This window comes from Rhinoderma darwinii, chromosome 6 (genome assembly GCF_050947455.1).
Source record: "Rhinoderma darwinii isolate aRhiDar2 chromosome 6, aRhiDar2.hap1, whole genome shotgun sequence".
Lineage (NCBI taxonomy): Eukaryota > Metazoa > Chordata > Amphibia > Anura > Rhinodermatidae > Rhinoderma > Rhinoderma darwinii.
The window spans coordinates 132,934,125-132,957,576 of NC_134692.1; the positions used below are offsets into that span (position 1 = coordinate 132,934,125).

At 41.7% G+C, this 23,452-nt stretch overlaps 1 protein-coding gene and 1 long non-coding RNA gene across 17 annotated transcripts in view; one reads left to right on the forward strand and one right to left on the reverse strand.

Moving 5' to 3' along the window:
• LOC142655820 (uncharacterized) overlaps positions 1-895 on the forward strand; it is a 326,804-nt gene extending 325,909 nt beyond the window's left edge. For 2 of the 5 annotated variants that reach the window (XR_012849553.1, XR_012849552.1), the window contains exon 9: positions 170-893. This is a non-coding gene — a long non-coding RNA (uncharacterized LOC142655820). Of the gene's footprint in view, positions 1-169 lie in introns of all 5 variants that reach the window. The other 3 variants (XR_012849555.1, XR_012849554.1, XR_012849557.1) reach the window with 3 other exon arrangements.
• Positions 131-23,452, reverse strand: part of LOC142655814 (ankyrin repeat and fibronectin type-III domain-containing protein 1-like) — a 219,469-nt gene continuing 196,147 nt past the window's right edge. For 6 of the 12 annotated variants that reach the window (XM_075830400.1, XM_075830397.1, XM_075830399.1 and 3 more), the window contains 6 exons: positions 15,586-15,730; positions 15,198-15,366; positions 12,903-13,069; positions 8,293-8,506; positions 7,348-8,063; positions 131-1,549 (listed from right to left, as the gene is read on the reverse strand). In XM_075830400.1, the coding sequence (XP_075686515.1) occupies positions 1,259-1,549; positions 7,348-8,063; positions 8,293-8,506; positions 12,903-13,069; positions 15,198-15,366; positions 15,586-15,730 (1,702 nt within the window). In that variant the 3' untranslated portion in view covers positions 131-1,258. Of the gene's footprint in view, positions 1,550-7,332; positions 8,064-8,292; positions 8,507-11,319; positions 11,387-12,902; positions 13,070-15,197; positions 15,367-15,585; positions 15,731-23,452 lie in introns of those variants that run through there. The other 6 variants (XM_075830398.1, XM_075830401.1, XM_075830407.1 and 3 more) reach the window with 6 other exon arrangements.

Genomic DNA, 23,452 nt, shown 5'->3' on the forward strand with positions numbered 1-23,452 from the left:
CTGCTCATCATACCTTCGACATGATCATTATAAACCGCTAACATACACAGTACACAATTGCTTATAATTTTGACAAGTGTAATGGTAAAACAATTTAATATTTGTACAATCATAGCACCAGTGCTTTAAATGTTTTCTTCATCACCACGTGATGTCTTTATTATTACAGAAATAGAAACAACCAATGATATGTTTCTTCTCGTCTGGCTCATTAGAAGACAAAAGGAAGGAGAAGAGAGAAATTCAGAAGGATGGGCATCAGAGGTAGGAACAGAGTAACAAGATATATGCATCAGTATAGAACACTTCTTCAAACATCATTAAACAAATAGAATCCAAAAACCAATTTGCTTCTGTTTGAGCTTGGACTGGTACTGCCTTGAGGAGTGAGTTCATTGAAATTCTCACGGAAGCACCGCCAATCTGTACTGTAAATGCACAAAAGATTTCAATATACCCATTGACTAACAGAGGCGTACTTGAAAACATCATGCGGTTTGACGTATGCAAGCCAATTCACAGCACTGAAACAAGGGAAGAACTCCGCCGTGGCACAGACTTCATGGCAATGAAGGGAAATCGGTGAGATGCAGTTATCTTAAAACGAAAGCATACAGTGAGGGGAGTAGTCGACAGACGGCACCAGCTTCACCGGGCGCTTCTAATTTTTTTTTTTTTAATAACATTTTTTCGTCTTATTGTGCAACAAAATATTTTTGCGGCTTTTTTTTTTTTAGGATACAGTAAAACAAGCACAATAAACAATAATTCATTAGGAAAAAAAAAAGAATAAAAATAATATCTTGTGGTTATTATTTGTTTGTTCTATTCTCTGGATACATACGGGAGAAACGGCATCCAACGTCCCATTATGTCTCTGTGGTTTATACATCAAAAAAATCCAATTGTTTTGTGAAAGGGGTGGATGGGGGGACAGGGAATATGTATTGCTTGGTGTGAGTGGTATGTTCTATGTTCTTCTAAAAATACTTTTTCCAAATTCCATTCCAGTGAAGACGTTGTGGTAAAAGATACATTCTCATGTGCCAGTCAAATTTCTCTTTCATGGTCAGGAAAATAAAGTCTTTGGTTGACAAGAAAGGAGAAAAAAAGCAAATGAATCTTAAACCTTTTTCTTTCAATTGAAGTCCACATTTTAGCGCAAGGAGTAATACTTTATTACGTGAAGGAAGCATTAAATTTGAGCTGACCGTCCCTCGGAAGGTTGACTGGGTGAAGCCCCACCTGAGAAGCACTCTCATACTGTCGTAGCTGGACCATACTGGAAATGCAAAGGAGAGGTCTCTCGAATGCGAACAGAGAAGTGACCCTTATTCCACGAAGTCTGGAGTGAGAAAGGCAGAAAGTCATCCTCCAGCCATTGTTCCTTATTGTTGTCAGAAGCAAAAACCAGTGCAAAATGGTCTAATTGTTCTTCAGCGTAACAGTAGCCTTCTGGAGTTCCCAGCATGCTTCTGGAGATCTCATTCATCTGGAGAACTACAAGCTTTACAACTTCCCGGGCTGCTGTTTTGCTCGTTATATACAACTGGTCATACAAAAAAAGAAAGAAAAAGAAAATATTTTATTGCATAAATACTGCATTTCTGTAGGCAAGTTGCCTATGCTTAGCAGTGCTGTGCAAGAGCATTCCCCTCCACCCAGGGGGCATATTGCAGATTTGTCACAGTGAAAGGTTTTTGACCTTCACACAAAATGTAATATAAGGCCTCATTCAGACTAGCGTGTTTCACATCAGTGTGCTATCAGCACACGGACCAATGCAATTCCATGGGGCTATTCACACATGGAGTTTTTTCATGGAGCTTGTGTCTATTGCCTGAAACTCGCTACATGTCCTATTCTGGTCTGCTTTTGTGGACTTCGTTGCCCATTGAATTCAATGGGTGCGTGAAAACAACTGACAGCACACGGACGACGTCCGTCCGCTGACCGTTTTTCATGCATCAGTTTCTAAAGAAACGCAGAGAAGAAGAAAAGAAACCCGGAAGTGCTCGCAGAGGAGAAACACGGCCAAGAAAATTGGATGCCACACAGAAATCACACTGATACCATACGTACAGTCATATGCGTGAAACACAGCCCATATTACGCAGACGCCGAATGGACACGCTCGTCTGAATAAAGCCTGAAACAGTGGGAATCACAACAGTTTTTGAAGTACAACAATCATTTTTCCATACAGGTAACATAACTGCCCCCTTAATTATGCCAACCATCTTTAGCATCACACCTGCAACCAAGGTTCCTATGATCTGCTGCATCTTTTACAGGAATGTTCTATGCAGAACTGCTTTCATTAAGGCTCGGGCTATTTTGAGCCTTCAGCACCAGCCACTGTTTAGCCATTTTTAGTATGTGTTAGTTAAACGGCTATAACTTTATTTGTTGGTCTAGCGGCGTGATTTTGGCGTTTTTTTTTTCAAGAACAATGCAGGTTTATTTTCTAATAGTTTGAAATAAATAGTATACTTGAACAATATATAATATAGTATTACCCGAGCATAGACTTTTAATTTGTGATAGTCATTGTCTCCTGTAAATTTTGATGTTACATTTCTATTTTCCAACAATGATTGAGCGGAGGGAGAGTTGTTTTTTTTTTTTTTGGGGGGGGGGGGGTGTTTGTGTATTTTTTGCTTTATTTTTTATTATTGTCTGTACCTCAAAGGTCAAAAATGACAATTGGCGGACTTTTAAAAAAAAAAAAAAAAAAATATGTATACTATACTTTTCCACTGTAACTGGAGCTGCAGCAGCAAATCAACCCTGTTAGGGTATGTTCCTACGGGCAGAATACGCTGCTTTCTGCCATGAAAAATACTGGCAAAATCTGTATTGTGGGAACCTACCTTATAGTGATTGTCACTACGGGGCTGCCGCTACTCCTATTGGGGACAGACAAGATAGAAGTGGTGAAAACTGCTTCTATCTTTTGTCCAGGGTCCGTGGCAGTCCAATAATCCAATAGGACAGTCAGTTAAATCCAGCATAATATATATATATATGCTGGATTTAACTGGCTGTCCGATTGGATTGTTGTATATACATATAAAGCGGGCTTTAAGGACCAGAACCACCTGTTATAAATATACAGTGGGCGGTCCTGAAACGGTTAAGACCAGTTGGTAGGTTTAGGCTGGATTCACACGAGCATGTTACGTCCGTAATGGACGTAACGTATTTCGGCCGCAAGTCCCGGACCAAACACACTTCAGGGAGCCGGGCTCCTAGCATCATAGTTATGTACGACGCTAGGAGTCCCTGCCTCTCCGTGGAACTACTGTCCCGTACTGAAAACATGATTACAGTACGGGACAGTTATCCCGCAGCGAGGCAGGGACTCCTAGCATCGTACATAACGATGATGCTAGGAGTCCGGCTCCCCGCAGTGTGTCGGTCCGGGACTTGCAGCCGAAATACATTCCGTCCATTACGGACGTAATATGCTCGTGTGAATCCAGCCTTACATGCATGAACTGATCATTTCAGGCCCTGCCATAGCATTTACATTGGGTTCAAGTTAGGACTTTGACTAGGCCACTGCTTCTCAAGTTTTGAGGAAGGCCTCACTGGTGAGGTGTCCACCTGTTGTTGCTGGGGTGCAGATGGAGTGATAGTTTTGGCAGGGGTGATCATATGATCAAAAGGCCTTTCACTGGCTGAAGCATTATTTGGGCTAGAATGATAATTGATTCTCGCGCAGGTCCTTTTACACAGCCCAATAATGGGCCGTGAATATGAGCGCCAAATAATGACAGCTCGTTGATCGGCGCTTGTTTGCTTCTTTCACAAGGAGCAACGATCTGTTATGTATTGGGACGTGCGATCGTTATTACAATCGATCGTCCCCATACATTTCCATTATGTCGGCAACACATCTCCCGGTTTACACAGGAAGATTTGCTGCCAACTTCCTACTATTTCATTGGCCGCATAAACGAGCTGATCAGCCGATGAACGAGTGTTTTCTTGTTCATTGGCTGATCATTGTCCTGTTTACACAGGGCAATATTTGGGAATGAGCTTGTTTGCATGATCATTGGCCCATGTAAAAGGGCCTTTAGTTTAATGCCATACCGAGTTCAGGAGACAAACGAGATACATTTTGGAGTGGACAACTACTTGTGAGGCCAAGGTGACACAATGTTCTGGCCCAAGTAGAAAAAGTTTAATAAACCCTAGCCTTAGGCCAATCCAAAACTTTAATTTTGTTTCTCATTGCCTTGCTGCATAATCCAGCTACAATTCAGTTCATGGAAAGATGACTGCAGGGGTGGGATCCAGCCAGTTCGCCCCGGTAAAGTGCGAAACCGGAGCCGGTCCCCTGCACTCAATTGTATTTGCCTCACCATTCGGCGCTTTAGTGATGATGCAGTCGGTGCGATGACGTCAGCGCGCCGCTGCGTCGTTCCGCTGGAGGACTGACGTCGCTGGAGGATGGTACGGCAACGAGACAGGTAAGCATATGTTTTTTTTTTCCTTTTACTGTGGGCAATATAGGGGACAACTATATAGGGTGCACTAATTACAGGGGAAGACTATATAGGGGCCCCTATCTACAGGGATCGCCACAGGGGCCACTGTCTACAGGGGACGCAACAGGGGCCACTATAGGGAACAATAATAATAATAACGCCACAGGGGGCGCTATCTACAGGGAGCTCTATGAGAGGCACTATAGGGGGTTTTACACTGGGCGACTATCGTGCAGACCAGCGTTCATAGAACGTTCGTTGCCGATAATTGCCTTGTGTAAAAAGGTCAGCGATCAGCAGATGAACGAGCAAATGCTCAATCATCTGCTGATCGTATTGTTTTAAAAAAGTTAAATATTATCTGTCAGCAGCGCATCTCCCTGTGTACACAGGGAGGCGCGCTGCCGACATGATAATAATGGATGGGGATGAGCGATAGGATTAACGAACACTCGTCCTCATCCATAGCTGTGGCAGGAGCAAACGATTGCCGATCAACGATGTATCGTTGATCGGTGCTCGCTGCACCAGCCGAATATCGGCAGGTGTAAAAGTCCTTTATGTACAGGGGGCTCTGATCGGCACTATCTACAAGAGGCACTGTGTGTGGTGCATTACTTTACAGTGTTTGACACAATTTTATTCATGGACACAGTGTATTATACTATTATATTCAGGAGCGCAGTGTATAGTACTATTATATTCAGCACAGGGCCTAGCACTATTATGTTCAGGGGCACAGTGTATGATACGATTATATTTAGGAGCATAGATTGCGACACCTTGAGAATTTTATCTTCGTTTATAGGTGCAGAAATGTTGGAAAAGTGAGGAGCTGAAGAAATCTGAGCGGCAAACTGCAGAAATGGATCGTGGCCGGGAGAAGTCAGATTGGAGTCGTTCTTTTTCTCTATTCTTTGGTTCTCTATTATGAGAAGTAGTCACCAGCAAGTCACTAAATGTAAATGTTTATTCTCCCTGTGACTGATCAGTACTGTAGTCACTGTATGATCTGTAGCGGGTGTATCATTCTTCTTTTGTTAAACAACTCCCAGCATATCCTTACCATCGTTCTGGCTAGATCTACCCAGTCTACCAGGAAACTTTAGAGCACTTCATGCTTCCCTCTGCTGACAGCTTTATGGAGATGCCGATTTAATTTTCTAGCAGGACTTGGCACCTGCCCACACTGCCAAAAGTACCAATACCTGGTGTAATAACCTCAGTATCACTGGGCTTGATTGGCCAGCAAACTCGCCTGACCTAAACCCCATACAAAATCTATAGGGTATTTGTCAAGAGGAAGATGAGACACCAGACCCAACAATGCAGACAAGCTGAAGGCTGCTATCAAAGCAACCTGGGCTTCCATAACACCTCAGCAGTGCCACCGGCTGATCGCCTCCATGCCACGCTGCATTGATAACACCTCAGCAGTGCCACCGGCTGATCGCCTCCATGCCACGCCGCATTGATGCAGTAATTCATACAAAAGGAGCCCCGACCAAGTATTGAGGGCAGATACTGGACATACTTTTCAGTAGGCCAACATTTCAGTATTAAAAATCACTTTTGAAATTGGGCTTATAGAATATTCTTATTTTCTGAGACACAAAATTTTGGGTTTTCATTACCTGTTCCCATAATCATCAACATTAAAAGAAAAAAATGCTGGAAATAGATCACTGTGTGTAATGAATCTATATAATATAGGAGTTTCACTTTTTGAATTGTATTACTGAAATAAATTAACATTTTGATTATATTCTAATTCATTGAGAAGGACTAGTATGTACTGAGCTTTGTTCTGGTGCTGTATATATGTATGAGCTTGGTTCTGGTGTTGTGTATATGTACTGAGCGTGCTCCTGGCACCGTATATGTGCATTAGCCGGGAGATTTGTCGTGGCTTACTGCGCACGCCACACTGTCCTCCACCCTTCTTACAGTCCACAGCCTAATTAAATGGGCTGAGCACGCTTAGGATATTGAATGTGCGCATATAGGTCTATACGTAATGGGTTAGTTTAATATAATGAGCGTCGGTAGGTAGGTATGTACGCTTATGTAATTATATACATAGTGTGGAAATCCACACACATTCTGGACAGGGAATCTTTTATTTAGAGTCCACTTTAATATTGGGTGTATTTGGAATATCGTAATTGTTTTATTTTATTATTAAAATAATTTTCCATAGGACGATACACAGCGACCACCCCCCTGTATGTCTTTGTCCGCAAAACAGAGAACCTGTTAAAAATTTGAATCCCACCCCTGGATGACTTGATATATTCCATAGGCATTTTCTAGTTCTTTAGTAATGGGCAGTCTGTCCAGGCCACGATGCCTGCACCGTTACACTACCGCCACTTTTGACAGTTGCACTGGTGTGATTATCTTCTCAATGTAGAATTCTGTATTTTTTATAGTATGTCAGACTTTATTAGACTGTTCGTGGCACATAATACTAAGATTTGAGAGGAAGAGAACAGACAACTTCTCATTTAGAGAAAAGAACTGATATTTTAAACCTTCCTGGCTGCTATTCTCTCGTTCAGATTATGCTGTACAGTTCTATATTTATGAAGTGCGAAACTCTTCAAGATTAGAGAAGCATAAAATCATAAAAAAAATATTTATACAATTAACTTAGTCATCACTAAATGTATTGGAGCTATACCAAACTTGATGGACCATAAACATAAATCTGGGTGCAGTAGTCGCAGTTTGAGAATAAATAGTGAGTTTCACTAACATTGTACTAGCAAAAAGTAATTTTATAATATATTATGGGTATGTGATAATTTACACCTTTAGGATACATACAGACCTTCTGCTACAGTACCTTAACACTCATCTCTTTAGACAGACCAGTCTCGTATTGTGGATATATCCGTAAAGTGACAGAGTTATTCTTTTTTCCTTGTCCTGCTATAATTTTCGGTTCCAAAGGCTCTTGGAAGTCATGTGTCCACTCAACAGAGTGTGTGCGGTAAATTCTCCGAGAGCTTTCACACAGCTGATCATTGTCCGGGGTAAAAGAAGTGCTTGTCCTCAAGCCCCGGACACTGCGGTGACTTGTAGGTTTTGATTCCGTTGGAGAGCTGTCTACAGAACCTGGACAGGACTTTCGAGAGGCCTTGTAAGGCTGCTTGGGGAAGTCCAGGCTGCTGGTACGAACACAGTAAGCTTGCCGCTTTTCTGTAATGCGTAAAAGTTCAATTTGGCGACTGGGAAGCACAAAGTCACTGTCATAAAGCTGTTGTGGACGATCATCTTCCTGAGTCAATACTTTGGGCTCATGGGTCTGCAACACATCAGGTGTCCCATCTCTGAAGCAACGGATGGTTCTCCTGCCGCATTCCTGTCCAGAGGAATAAACCAGGTCTAGTTCCTTTGGACTTTGTGCTCTGCTAGAGTCATAATCACTATCGGTAGCAAGGAAGACTTCTGAAGAGCCCTCTTCATCTGATACACCATGGGAATCTAGAAGAGGGGAAGACTGGTTTGTGAACGTCACATCCAAGAGTTCATTATCTGAGTAGGGAGCAGCAAGGAGATCTACAGATGCAAATAATTAGAAATAATAACCGTATGTGAAAAGGTACGTATACAAGAGTTCTGTAGGACAATATATAATACATGTATTCTGAAAAGCTTTAGAACTTGTTACTCTTACTCTAACTAAACATAGCACTTGTAAATTATATCCTGTTCATAAGCTCGATATGGCTGGTCATCCACCCGCTGACCAAAAGCTTTGTAAAAAGTAAATAAAAATCCTACTGACCTGTGTTGAGCTTTCGGTTAGTTTCAGGAGAGGGAGTTGGAGATGGAAAGTAGTCCAGATGAGATGAAGTGGACTGAGCTTTCTCCTTGAGAAATATCTCTCCAGAACCATTGAGGAACCAAGTGAGGGGTACAGCACATGATGGTTGTTTGTACCTGGCATGCTGTAGGGCATCCATCATCCATCGCATCTCTCTCCAGATCTCTTCCATTTGCTGCATGGATTAGAAAAAGGAGATTAATCTGTAGATGTTTTCGGACTTTTTTCCACATTTTCCATTAGAATTCATTTAAAAAAAAAGTCACTTTTAGTACAAGCATTTTTAGAATGGAACAATAGCCTTTTGTTTAAGGTGTTTTCCCACAATTAAAATGTATCACCTATCCACAGGATAGGTGATAAATGTCTGATGACTTGGGGACCGACCGCTGGGACCCCCACCAAATCACAAGAACAGGGATTCTGAGCCCCTTGTTCCATCTCACTGCACAATCGCAGTGTGAACTTTGAATGGAGCCGCAGTCAAGCATCCATGGTGCCTATCCATTCAAATTCTAGGGAACTGACAGAGACAGCCAAGTACGGCACTCGGTTGTTTACGTCAGCCCCATAGACAGACATTGAATGGAGTGCTAGAGTGCATGCTCGACCTCCCCTCCATTTAAGCTCCTCATTGCGATCATACAGTGAGCAGAAATGAGGAGCTTGGGACCCCCGTTCTAGTGATAGGTGGAGGGTCCCATTGGTGGAACCCCCAGTGGATAGGGGATAAATTTCAATTGCGGGAAAACCCCTTTAAATAGATAGATAGCATTATGGACATGGTGGCCTGTGGATGCCTACTAGTCCAGAATAGAGTGACATAGCAGAATGAGATGTGTATGGTGCATTAAAGGGATTGTCTGGCTTAGGGAACTCATTTTCAAGTATATTAGGGCATTGAGTTAATAGAGGGGGCTACCACATTCAGAACCTCCATTACTTAGCTGAAGCACCTCTCTTGGGAGGACTCTGTATGTTGTGCATTATGTGGACAGCCCATTAATTCTAATGGGTACCATAAAATGCTTAATTTCCCGTGTGGTGGTTCTGCAGGGAAATCTAACACTAGATGCCAGTTTCCTCTGCAGATTACCGCTGATAGGTCCCATAATCAGGACACCCTAAAAAGCACTGCGGAAAAAACCTTTTAAAAAAAAATAGAAAGGGGAGGAATTAAAACCGAGGGACAGATTTACTAAGACTGCCGTTTCATACGCCAGTCTTAGACTGAAGCCCGCAGGAGTAAGATGCGACGACACATTTGTTCAGTCTTGTGCTGTCCTCACGCCCCATAGTAAAATATATGCCAGCTATGAGCTGGCATAGAACTTTCCTATAATTTATAGTAATTTCTGCCGTAAATTCAAATAAATATGTTGAGCTAGTGGATGCCCCTCACCTTTCCGCCAAACCCTGCTCACTTTTGTTTCTAAAGTGGTGAAAGCAGAACAAAACTGCTAAATTTGCGTCATCATTTTTGACTTTTCAATGCCATTCATAAATTCCCCCTAACGACTGTAAATTCTAAGTATTGTTACTATTTTTCTAGGGTAAACATCATAGGTCAGCATTCACTGATGCCCATTATAATGTTTCTCTAACTTTTATCATCGTATTGTAAGATTATCAGGACCGTGCTACAAACGACCTCAGACTGAAATTCTGTATCCCTCCAAACATTAATTGCAGCTCTGCTCACTATATTTTCAGAGTATTTTGCAAAACAAAACAAATGCTAAATGTTTCCAAACCTAAAAGGGGAAAAATGCATTTCTGTAGCCCAAGATATCAAATGAAATAAAAAAAAGCTTAAGAATAAAAACTGCAGACTCAACTCCGCAGGAGCACGGCCTGGTCAGACCAGACGACTCCTTCAATTGCCTCCCAACCAATAGCCCCATTAGCCAGAGAACAGAATGCCATGATAAATAAATGGCAAGGAGACGTCTGCTCCAGGCAGAATCAGTACACACGCCTTCATACACAGCGTATCTCCCCTACTTCCTCTGTGGGACTTGGCAAGGTCAAGTCTGTATTAGTGGTAAAAAGGTCTCCCAGTCTTTATCCTGTTGGCTGGTGCAGCCATACACTTATACAGTTATCAAAGCATGTATTAAATCTCTTCCCGCATACCCGTACTTTGCCAGCAAACTTGTCTTACTCATAGGAGGATTGCTTGCTATTCCTTTCCAGCAGGGCCACAGAAGTGCTATTTGGAAGCATGGGCAAAATATTGCTGGCTTCTACTAAGTAATAATCATTAAGGGAAACACAGAAGACGTTAGTAATACGACCAGTGTCCTATGTGGCTTGTAAAATGATAATCTTAGAACCCATGGCACCTGTGGGTAGCCTGATGGTAAAATGCTATTACTGCCTGACCCGGACACCAGAACAATACGGAATCTATAGAAATGCCAATAGATCAGTCTAATCCCTCTATAACACACGCTATAATCCGAAGCCAAGTACGAATGAGATCTGTGATTTATCAGGCAGCCCTTCCCTACGATTAAACTGTGTGTCCTTGTCAATAGTACTTGTTGATTTAGAGCTGCCCTTGGCTTAATTCATACCTGTACTTCACATTCGTTCCTGCCAGACAAAATGAAATGTTTTCTACTACAATGTTGTTCCCATGCAATGACCTCATGTCCATTATTTCATAGTTCCATAATTAACTTGGGTATATATTTACTTACTCCAGAGCCTGTCTTCTCATAATGACAGATCAAGTAATAATGGGAAGGATAACAACAAAGCACATGTTAGTTCCTTCAGCTTATTAAACTACTAAAAATATAGCAAAAAAACAACCAATATGTAAATGACACAAAGCAACTTAAAAATGATATTCTAGGTGGTGCATCTAGGAAGCTGCGATATCTATTTATGGATGTTAACTGGTAAATTGCCGAGAGTAAATAATTGATGTACTATGTTGTCATTTGCTTGTTTTTTTTTCACCCGACTTGCCTAGCCTACCTCTGCTCTTATTAAGGTCAAGGTCTGTGGAACCCCTTGGACAAAACATCCTGTGGAGTTCTTGCTTCTTTTATTGGAAAGAGGGGAAGGTAATAGTTCAGCAAAGCAAACAGAAAAAAGATGAAAATTATACAGCATAAAATTATGTTAAAATATTACAATGAATAGCCCAAGCAATAAAGCTATACAAATTCTAGATACGACACAGTACAAAGCTCAAACAGAACCTACAGGGGCCAAAGATCCGGCGAACGAGTGCTCGTACCCGATTACTGCAAATGCTCGTTCATTGGCTGGTTGCATCTTTTACACGGCCCAAAAAATGGTCGCTTGTCTGCAGCGCATATTCACGTGTAAACAGGGAATGTGCTAAGGTCAAGTTGCAAATGTAGGGGGATGAACAATCGTATTAACGATTGTTCTTCCCCGTACATTCCAACTATTGTTCCATGTAAATGGCGCTAAGCGAGTGCCGATCGACATGCTTTATTGTCGATCGGCACTTGCTTCTGGCCCGGAAATCTGGCAATCAAAACCACTTTTACAGTGTTCAGATATTATCACAGTGTCCTATATAAAGCAACACCTTAATACCACGGCAAAATAATGGCGCTTTACAGTGCCCAAGTGACAGTTCGTGCGGTTATGAACGATCCTTAAAAAGGACCTGTCACCTCTCCTGACATGTCTCTTTTAGTAAATACATATATTCTCCATGAAATACCAATTCTGGTACATATTTTCTTAGAAGTTTGCGTTGTGCCGTTCCTCTGTCATTCCTATTTGAAATGTAAGAATAAATTGACAATTGGCTGGTTACTATTCCGCTTGTCAAAGAGGTGTGACTATCAGTACTGGTTGGACATTGTCAGTCTTTGTAGGGACACACTCCCCCCCCTCCCCCCCAACTAATAACATGCAATTGTCAATGTATTCCTACATTTCTAGGAGGAATAACAGAGGAAGGAGACAATGTAGAGTTCTAAAAAAAAAATGCTCCAGATTTGTTAATTCAGAGGAATACAATTCACTAAAACAGACATGTCAGGAGAGGTGACAGGTTCTCTTTAAGTTGCCCATATACATAAGATAGAAGCTGAAACGTCCGACCTTAGTATCTGCCTTGGTATGAGTGTGGCCGAGCACATCAGACTGCTTTTTACTTTGTGTGTTTTTGTTTACTTATATTGGATATTCATTATCTTGAGTTGTTTATGAACGACCCCTTTGTACAACTATGAGGGGCATTTTCCCTGGCTTGCACATTGGAGGATAGTTCATATGAATTATCCACCAAAAAACAACTGATTGTCAGACACCTTATATCTAATGTATAGAGTCAGTCTTAGGGGAATGGTGAAGGTCCAGGCGTGATTGCTCCCGGCCCACTTAATCTCAGCCAAAATACCTGTACTGCCCAGCTTTCATCCAGAAACCACAGGTGTTGCCCAAGTTTCCATCAATGAAAGCAGGTACAGGCAATTGACACTAGGAGATGTGTCTTTACCTTTTTTTTCTTTGGATTTACCAGTTGGCAGTGTGCTGGGTTAATCTGCTGTGGCACTGGACAAGGGGTTCGTTACCTGTATAAAGTCCTGAACTTGCTGATGTCGCTGCTTCGCTGTTGTAAGTTCAGTGTCTGAGAAGGCTTCCCTGAGACTCTGCTGTGACAGGAGAGACTCCAACTCCAACAGGGCTGATAACTGACAATACTGACTGATAAAATCCCGATTATATGTAAAAAAGTGAACTGGAAAAAAATAAGGGAGACGTGCAGTCCAATTCATTACAATGCATGATTAATGGAGAGGAAAAAGCAGAGCAGCAATAAGACATTTTGCACATGTTTGTTATTTTAGCTTTAATCTATAACATATTGAGAATGCCAACAACCACAACTTTTTATAGATTGTTTTTTTTTTAGAGATGATTTGACTTTTTTTTCAGCAAGCGCTGTGTGTATAATTGTATTCGGAGGAAGAGTTGGCAGACTGTGTTTGTTTTTTGTTTAAGCGAGATGTATTGTGGAGCCCCCTGATGGGGAATGTGGGTTTCATAAATGTTTTTATTCTTAGCGGACGCCTTCATGGAAGATACAAGGGATTAGCACCTTACCAGCTAATAATGCGTTTCAGCTCTGATCTCAGCATGTACATAAGTATACCTAAAACACAGAGCTAAACGCTACAAAAATAAATCCTAGAAAAGGTACGGTAGTCATGGTAAGGGTAAAACATTTGTGAATTTTACATTGCAGAGACTAGATAGGCATCACGAATAGTATAGTTCCTCCAGTTATATATATATATATATATATATATATATATATATATATATATATATATATATAGCTATCACTGTTGAGGGTTTGTGATCCCCCATCAATAGCTAAAATAAAGGGTCTCCAATGCTTTGAACAGCTTTGTGCCCTTTAGGCTCCTCTCAGCTTAATTCAGGAGAGATGATGGCAAGACAACAACTTGCATTACAATTTATGCCTTAATAGGGAGGGGGGTCTCTGTTTAGGATCCTCATCTCTTGACCATAGTGGAGAGCGGTTACAACGGGCGTCTCGCTCAGGAGGACTTGTCCTGCATTACACAGACAACACATTGATTTTAATAGGCAATGCTTAATTTCCCCTATGGTGGCGCTGCAGAGAAATTGAACACTAAAGCTGGCCATAGACATTAGATATACGTTGTCCGAACGTGCCGATTTTGGACGATCATTTAATGTGTATGGCGGCGTCCCGTCTCTCCCCCGACGACAGATGTCGGGGAGAGAAAAGTCTGTATGTTTGTTAGTAGATAAGCCGCTGCCAGAGGGGTCTGGCAGCGGCTTTCTCCCTTTTCCCTATTGAAAACACATGCACGTTCGGTAGAGCCAAGCATGGATGTTTATTGGGGAGCCGGGAGGAATTGTTGATGGCAGACTGATTTAGACTGGACCGGCCATCTAACGTGTGTGTGTGTGGGGGGGCATCCGGAATCCCCCCCGACGGCAGATATCTGGGGAAAGAAGGATTGAGTTGTTGGATTTCAACATGCCTGATCCTTTAGCTTGTAAGGAGATTAGCCACTGCCGGAAGTGTCTGGCAGCGGCTTACTCCCGTCTCCCTATCGAGAACACTTACAGTCGGCCGAGCATGCATGTATATGGAGGGTCGGGGGAATAGCTGTCGGCCGAATGAGCGTCCAAGCAACAGCTACCTGACGCGTATGGCCAGCTTTACTGCCAGGTTTCCTTACAGCTGATTTCCACAGTGGGCCACGTCTAACAAGTCCAAAGCGGAGAACCCCTTAGGCTGGCAAAAGCAGGTGAGACACAAAAGGGGCACAGTACTCTGCAAAGCCCCCAATGGTGGTTGCAGAACAGTGTTTTCATAAAAGGGTGGGATATTAACAGCCTGTGCTGATAGAAGCACTGCGCAGGGGGTAAGTGCGGGCTCTGTGTGACACCTGAGGAGATTGAGGCATGTGTGGCTAAAAAAAAAAGCCAACCAAGACTAAAAAACAGCTGATCACTACAAAGGACACAGGTCAATGCCGCTCCAAGGACTAAACCAGTCTACAGCCCTTGCTTTAAGCCTCCGTAGATATTAATGGTAAGGTATTCAGTATTTCATCCAAGTGTAATCAAAATCAAATAAATACTAAACGCATTAAGAAAATACTAGAATAATAAATGAAACAACCAAACAGAACATTTCAGGGTGCAGAATACCAAGTGACTTTGGAACACATTATCTGTAGTGGCTCCCAAGCTATTGGCCGGCCAACACTGGCTAAAACAATAATGTAACTTTAGTGTACTGTTTATGGAGATACCAGCCTCTATAGCCATTAAATGGGGCAGGCAGTAAGGCTAAGACTTACCCAGCTCAAATATTTGCAGGGGCAATGTGAGGAATCCTGAGTAAGGGGAGTATGGGGTGTTCTGGCCAGGAGCTGTGCAGACATCATCAGAGGGAGGAAGCAACAACAGCAGAGAGACCTGACCTCCAAACTCCAGCACTTCTTGACTGTATAACCGAAAATCTTTAGCCTATAAACAAAGTAGAATGAGCAGTGAAACAGTTTTCTTTGCATTTGTGTCCTGCCGACAACATTTCTCTAGGAGAATTTTTGCCATTATCAGTAATGTCATTAACGTAAACTTTTTCACAAGTGTGACCACGTTGCAGTGGTGGTACTAAGCAGGGTAAGATTATATTGCCCTCTTCTTATAGCACACACAGTTATTGGCTTTGCAGAGGAGGGCTACCTCATGAAGGGGAATGTTGACTTGACTTATCAGTTCCTTCACAGCCGTCTGAAGCTCTTTCAGCAATTGGTTTTGGCAGCTGTCCTGCTCATTGTCCGATGGCTCATCCACGTTGGCCAAAGTCTGGAGCCATTCCCATTCTTCCCTAAAAAGAACACAACAAAATTATTACACTTTACGGCCAAACACAAAATCATAGGAAAGCTACAGAAATCCTATAAAAGGCCATAATGACAGGCAGGGACTTAACGAAGTGCTTACAATTATTAGCCAGAGCCGAAAGCGGCTAAAAAGAGCGTCTCTCGCTCCGGTGGGCCTGTTCTTGTCAGGGGACCTTCTAACAAGTATGGATTGTTGCCCAAAATTGGCAACACCTTTAACATTGTATTTTCAAAGCCTAATCTATGATTATTTACATGAAATTTGGAAGCATTTGTAAAAAGACACCACGATCCACTTCTCGACTGTACAAGTATAAATGTATATAACAATCGAATCACAGATTCAATCCTGATTGAACGTAATGTGGTAGAGTTCCAGAAACATTACCAACCCATTATCCAATATCAACACATTCATTAGCTTGACCTAGTATTGAACCTTTGTGGATTTCTCCCCAGTATATTTTCAAGACGTTTATAGCTAGGACTGTCTTTGCCGTTACTAGGAATTAGGAGTTTGTTGCTTATTAGGTTTAGATGAGAATCCAGCCAATGAAGGCCGTGTATAGTAAATGTGTCTGCCTCTCCTGCTGTTCAAAACCCTATGCCGAAATATGTGCTCAGACGCTGCAGAATGAATGGCGCCTCAGGAGCTGTTAAGGGGCTTCGGGGATTGACTGGGTTAAATCCCCAGATACAGACAGATCAGAAAAAATTTGCAGCCTCGGTTCTCATGGCTTAACCCTGTGCACATGGATTAGTGACCATCGGGAAAAGCAGCAACAGGTGATACTACAGGCAGATATTTCAATTCTGTCCATCCAGGCAACTGATGATGGTGGGATTAAAATCCTGAAACATGAGTTAATTTCAAATGTGCAAAGTGTGTGCGCTCTCTGCAGTGGTGGATGGGGGAAGGTGAAATTTAGCTGAAGATCTAAATAGAGCACAGTGGCCGGGTACGTGCCTCAGTGAAATGACTTTGGCATGGTGAAGGTAAACTGAGCATGCTGCACAGTGTAGTGTAAGGGGTCTCCATCCAGACCCAGTCTAGGGTGATGCTCGTCTATACATCTTGCAAAATCCTAAACGATACTGCATCTCTTTGGGAAAACTATGCTCCGGCAAATAAAATATCTTGCATCAAATCTGAGATCAGTGCAAGTAAAAATAAACTTTCTCCTTTTATTTGGGGTGTTGGGGGAGAGGGGTACAGCCAGGAGTAGGTAAGGTGTATGAATGCACACATGCCTTGCTAGAAAGCTTATGTCGCATTGTCCTACTCCCTCTTCTCCATAAGTTAATAACTAGGGGAAAAAAAAGACATAAAAACAAGTACCTTTCCATCAGTTTATGTCTCTGACTAGCAGGATTGGTCCAGCAGAGTACCAGAAGGCCCAGGCTCTAACATAATAATGGGCTGCAAATGCCCAGCAGAGACAACTCCATTTGGAGGTGAATTTGGAGAAAAATCACTTGTTACTAGGGTCTATTTCTTATGGGTTGAGTCACAAATAAACTATTAGATCTTGTTGATGATCCGTCCTGTGTGTACAATGGTAACATCAAAGATTACACTGAAATTAAAATAAGGACGTGCACATGTTCTGTATAGATGGAGAGAGGACACACAGAATCCCAAAAAACCTCAGTCCGAGACTGCTGACTAGAATAGAGGACAGAATATGCAGTCAATTGTCAATTGGTGTGATGCTATACAGCTACCAGAACCAGTGAAGCTGGAAAGTAATTTAGTGAGGAGTATTGTGAGTAGCTCTCAGCCAATCAGCATTGCTGAAAACACGCCTGGTGATGCCGATTGGCTGATTGTCCTTTTTAGCTGAACGTCCAGCACAGTTTACAGCCCCCAAACTCTGACACTGGGAGCTTTATAATAGAAGAAATAGTTCAAACCTTCATGGCCATTTTATAGGTGCCCATATTTTAACATTGCAATAGAGCTTTAAAATGGTTAATACAAGAAATATATAAAAATGCTGAAAACGCGTTTTAGTCCAAAATAAAAAACTTCTATAAAATCGAAAGAAATTACTAATTACTTGTCTATTTTCCATCATTCTTGCCATTCTGCATACATTAAGTGTGTGTAAATATTTATTATTCTATAACTAGCCATTCATGATATATTGAATATGTGATAAAGAGAAAGTCTGGAAGGATTTAATTCTGTCCTAGACCCATTACAATTTATGTAATAGCAGATGTTTGCAGAAAGGTTCTTGTGCTCATCCGTGCTAAGCCCTAACTAGAGCCTGTTCGTTCAGCCAGCAAATGATCCTTTTACACTCGCACCATTTCCTGTACTTCCACACTCCTATTTAAAGCCATGTTCCTTCATTCTCCATGGGATGGCACAGGCCACTCTTCAGTGTGTCCTGAACGTGTCTCCCTGAGGGAACCATACATGATACTGTGCATGGAGATCACCACTCATGACAATGATGGAATCAGGTAATACTCATAATAGGGCAGAATCTGCAGAATTAGCCCTTGAGAAGTCACCATCTTAATACTGCATTGCCAAAAGCATAATTTAAAGCTCTTGGGCCCCACTGCAAAATCCGTAACAGTGCCCCCCCACCACTGACCATGTGCCATTTGTAATACTGGTGTCTTTTTATGTGGCAGAGTTGTCTTTGGGCCCCCTCAGGCACGGGTGCGACTGCTACCTCTGCACCACCTATGGCTGCTCCCCTGCAGATTGTGGTTGACAACATGACTAAAAACCTATGTATTACCTTTTCTAAATTTGCCTAATCCAACTAATTCTCAAGAAATATTATTGTGAAAAAGTTGTATACAAACATTTTAGTAGCACCAGAACTGATCTTTGTTTAAAGTGAATCTCCACCTTTTGACTCCATGTATTTTATGTCCAACATTCTGCGCGGATTACGGATTTCTTAATATATCTTCATAGCGGTTGGAACTTAATTTAGACAGATCATAGACATAGGGACCGATTTCCCAAGACTGGCGTTTAATATGTTTCAATGTCCCAAGTACTGCGTCACATACAACGTCCTGACACTGCTCAGCGTCACGATCTTGTATGAGCCGCGGCATGCTGAGGGAGCCGGAGAGCACCCGGAGGGGAGAAGCAAAGGAGGAGCAGTGAGATGATCTTACTTTTATTTTATTTTTTTAACTATCTGATGGGGAGGAGGGGGGGGGGGTAAGTCTGATCTTAGTGGGCAAGGTGAAAAACACTAGAAACAGGAGTCATGCACTATTGTAATACAATTTGCCAATGGCATAGAAAAATAATTTTTATTGGACAATACAAAATACATCGAGTTAAAAAAGACTACAAATCTGAAGACTGTACACCTCCCAAGTGATGAGGATGAACCTAAAGGAACCGCTCCTTGTATGGCAGTTGCAGGAGGGAAGAGCTTAACTAACAGATAGCAAATACTAACTAGGACTAAGGCAGAGAATACAAAAAAGTAATACTCGGTATAAAAGTTAGGGTATGCAAATGTAAGTGAGTACCAGCATACATACAGCCAGAGTCACAAAAGTAAACGAAGGTAAATATTGTGAATGGATTCCAAACTGAGCAAAACAGTATGTGCTCTCAAAGAATCCTCACAAAAATAGACAAAGTCTTCCCAGAATATTATCGCCACAAGAAAGGAGCAGGTAAATATGTACAGCACAGCATAAAGTGTTACTAACCCATATGGTTCCTGTAGTTCAGTATCTTCCAGAGTACAGAGAGACCCCGACGCGCGTTTCGCGTGGATGGCTTTTTCAAAAGGGGTATACCCCTTTTGAAAAAGCCATCCACGCGAAACGCGCGTCGGGGTCTCTCTGTACTCTGGAAGATACTGAACTACAGGAACCATATGGGTTAGTAACACTTTATGCTGTGCTGTACATATTTACCTGCTCCTTTCTTGTGGCGATAATATTCTGGGAAGACTTTGTCTATTTTTGTGAGGATTCTTTGAGAGCACATACTGTTTTGCTCAGTTTGGAATCCATTCACAATATTTACCTTCGTTTACTTTTGTGACTCTGGCTGTATGTATGCTGGTACTCACTTACATTTGCATACCCTAACTTTTATACCGAGTATTACTTTTTTGTATTCTCTGCCTTAGTCCTAGTTAGTATTTGCTATCTGTTAGTTAAGCTCTTCCCTCCTGCAACTGCCATACAAGGAGCGGTTCCTTTAGGTTCATCCTCATCACTTGGGAGGTGTACAGTCTTCAGATTTGTAGTCTTTTTTAACTCGATGTATTTTGTATTGTCCAATAAAAATTATTTTTCTATGCCATTGGCAAATTGTATTACAATAGTGCATGACTCCTGTTTCTAGTGTTTTTCATAATTATCTTGGAGTTTCTATTCTGACAAAGGGAGGTTTAAATCCGCACATGCTGGTGACCTAGCCCTCATAACCATTTTCCTGTTGAGACATATGTTTATAAGTAGTGGGCAAGGTGCCTGGTCCGACGTGGGCCACTACCTCGCTACTCTCCACAGAGTGAAATCTATGGCAGAAGTTTTCTGGTGATAATTAAAATAAATTTGTCGGCCCGCTGTGGTTTTGCCCCCTTCTGGGAGGCCAGGCTTTTTCAAAAGTGGCAAGAAAGGTGAAAAATGGCCCAAAATCATAATTTTCAACGGAAATTGTGACATTTGGGCCATTTTGTGGCTTTTCTACGCCAGTTGCCATTAAAAGGTTGATAAACTCCCCCAATAGAGTTAAACTTAACCCCTTCCTGCCGCAGCCCTTTTTCAGATTTTCATTTTCGTTTTTTCCTCCCCACCTTCCAAAAGCCATAACGTCTTTATTTTTCCGTCGATATAGTCCTATGAGGGCTTGATTTTTGCGGGACGAGTTGTAGTTTGTCGTAGCACAATTTATGTTGCCATATAATGTACTAGGAAACGGGAAAATAATTATTTGTGGGGTAGAAAATAAAAATAACAGCGATTCCTCCATGTTTTTTTGCGCGCCGTTTTTACGGAATTCACTGTGCAATTAAAACAACATGTTGACCCACAGAATAAAGTTAATACGACTACGGCGATACCAAATATATATAGTTTTTTCTATATTTTACTACTTTTACAAGTAAAAACCTAAGTGTAAAAAAGAAAATTTATTTTGTGCCGCCAAATTCTGAGAGCCATAATTTTTTTATTTTTCCGACGATTAAGTGGTATGAGGGCTTATTTTTGGGGGATAAGCTGTAGTTTTTAATAATACCATTTTGGGGTACATGCAACCGTTTGATCACTTTTTATTTCATTTTTTTTGTGAGAGATTAGGTGACCAAAAAATATAGACAACACGATTGGCTGATTGTCCGTTTTTAGCTGAACGTCCAGCACAGTATACAGCCCCCAAACTCTGACACTGGGAGCTTTATAATAGAAGAAATAATTCAACCCTTCATGGCCATTTTATAGGTGCCCATATTTTAACATTACAATAGAGCTTTAGGCTATGTTCACACGGGGTCTTTTGCCGAGTTTTTTGACGCGGAAACCGCGTCGCAAAACTCGGCAGAAACGGCCCGAGAACGCCTCCCATTGATTTCAATGGGAGGCGTCGGCGTCTTTTTCCCGCTAGCAGTAAAACTGCCTCGCGGGAAAAAGAAGCGACATGCCCTATCTTCGGGCGCTTCCGCCTCCGACCTCCCATTGACTTCAATGGGAGGCAGGAGAAAGCGTGTTTTCTGCCCGCGGCGCTCAATGGCCGCGGGCGAAAAACGGCGCGATCATTGCTATTCACACGGAGTATTTTGGGGGAGGAATATCTGCCTCAAAATTCCGTTTGGAGCTTTGAGGCAGATATTCCTCCCCCAAAATACTCCGTGTGAACATAGCCTTAAAATGGTTAATACAAGAAACATATAAAAATGCTGAAAACGCGTTTTAGTCCAAAATAAAAAACTTCTATAAAATCGAAAGAAATTACTAATTACTTGTCTATTTTCCATCATTCTTGCCATTCTGCATACATTAAGTGTGTGTAAATATTTATTATTCTATAACTAGCCATTCATGATATATTGAATATGTGATAAAGAGAAAGTCTGGAAGGATTTAATTCAGTCCTAGACCCATTACTCGGTGAGCCCGTTCCATACTTCCCCCTACCCGACTTCGGCGTATGGATACCTCAAATGTCGGGAAGGGGTTAAATAATAAAATTCAGACTGCTTACAGCCAACACTAGTGGGAGCTTACTGCATACTGACTTATCGAGTTCAATGTATGAACAGTATTCAGTAAGCTCTCCAGCTCCCTCTAGTGGTGGCTGAAGGAAGACAGAATGTTTGAATTTTACTCAATGTCTAAACAGGATTTGGAGCTCTGCGTCAGAAAAACAAAGCGGAGACGGTTATAAAGATATGTTATGAAATGAATCAGCACACAAATTTGGACCTATTTAGATTAACAAAAACAAAATGGTGGATATTCACTTTTGCGTTAAAATATTCTTGTAGGAACCATGCTTAGATGCCCAAAAACGGAGTATAATTGGTAAACAGCCTTCATAAATAAATCTGGTTCATCTTTATTACGAATTGTTATCCTTTTAATGAAGACTGGCAGTAACCCTATATAAACAATGCCCTGGGCTTGAGCAGTCTATTTCTTCACATACATTCAGATCCAGCAGTGCTGGTAAAAATTCTAAGACAGCTGAATGCACGATGAAATGTATCCCAGTCTGGAGAAAGCCATCACTAGCAAGAACCTGAGCTTTCCAGGACCTGCCTAAGCTGCTCTGATCATATGGAGCTTTAAATAGAAACAGGCTGGTGAGTCAATCTGGATCATTAGATACCCAGAATGGGGCTCACTATAGGAAGTGTTCTGGTATGCTATCCCTTTGTGGATTTAGCAGTAATTTTGTTTATAAAGGACTAATAATAGTCGCCCTATCTTCAGATATCAGTGCCACCTACTGAGCACACATCAGTCCACGATTAGTCTGGTACAGGAGCCGCCGGGATTCACACCCAGCGCAGCGCTAAAGTAAATATTGATAGACAGCAATGCGCGGCTTTCATAACTCACTGTAACCGAGAGCTCTTATTACATTACTGTCAAATATAGATATAAATAGGGGCTCAAATGAATGTGAACGGATTTGGACATCATTTGAATCAGCAAAGAATAGATGTGAGCCCCAAATTACCTCGTTCAAATTGAAAACTCTTTCAAGATCCATTGTAAGCAAACGAAAAGGGTTGTCTTAGGTTAGTAAGGATTTGCTTTTTTTCCCCCCAGAAACAGGTGCTACTCGTGTCCATAGGTTTTGTTTGGTATTTCGGTTCAGTCCCATCCTAGCGAATTGCACTAAGCTACAATACCAGACACTGGCAATAGATAAACTCTTTCTGGAAGAAAAAAAAGCGTGCCCTTATTTCGAACCTCAGTCAACCCTTTCGACCTACCATTAGCTTTCCCTTAGCAAATAACTTATTATGGTTCTTGTTCGTGTACATAGTCTCCATTGTATTGCTTTTTTTTTTTTAGCCTAAAACAGCATGATCTCTTGTGCCTGAGAGCGATATATTGTATAGCAAATGAAATGTCCTGTGACCCCTTAGGACTCATGCACATGGACTATTACAGATCCTGGTTGTATGAATCTGTAACAACTCCCTTAGGCTGCTATGGATCCATACTGTACCACAGTGCTCCTCCGAATT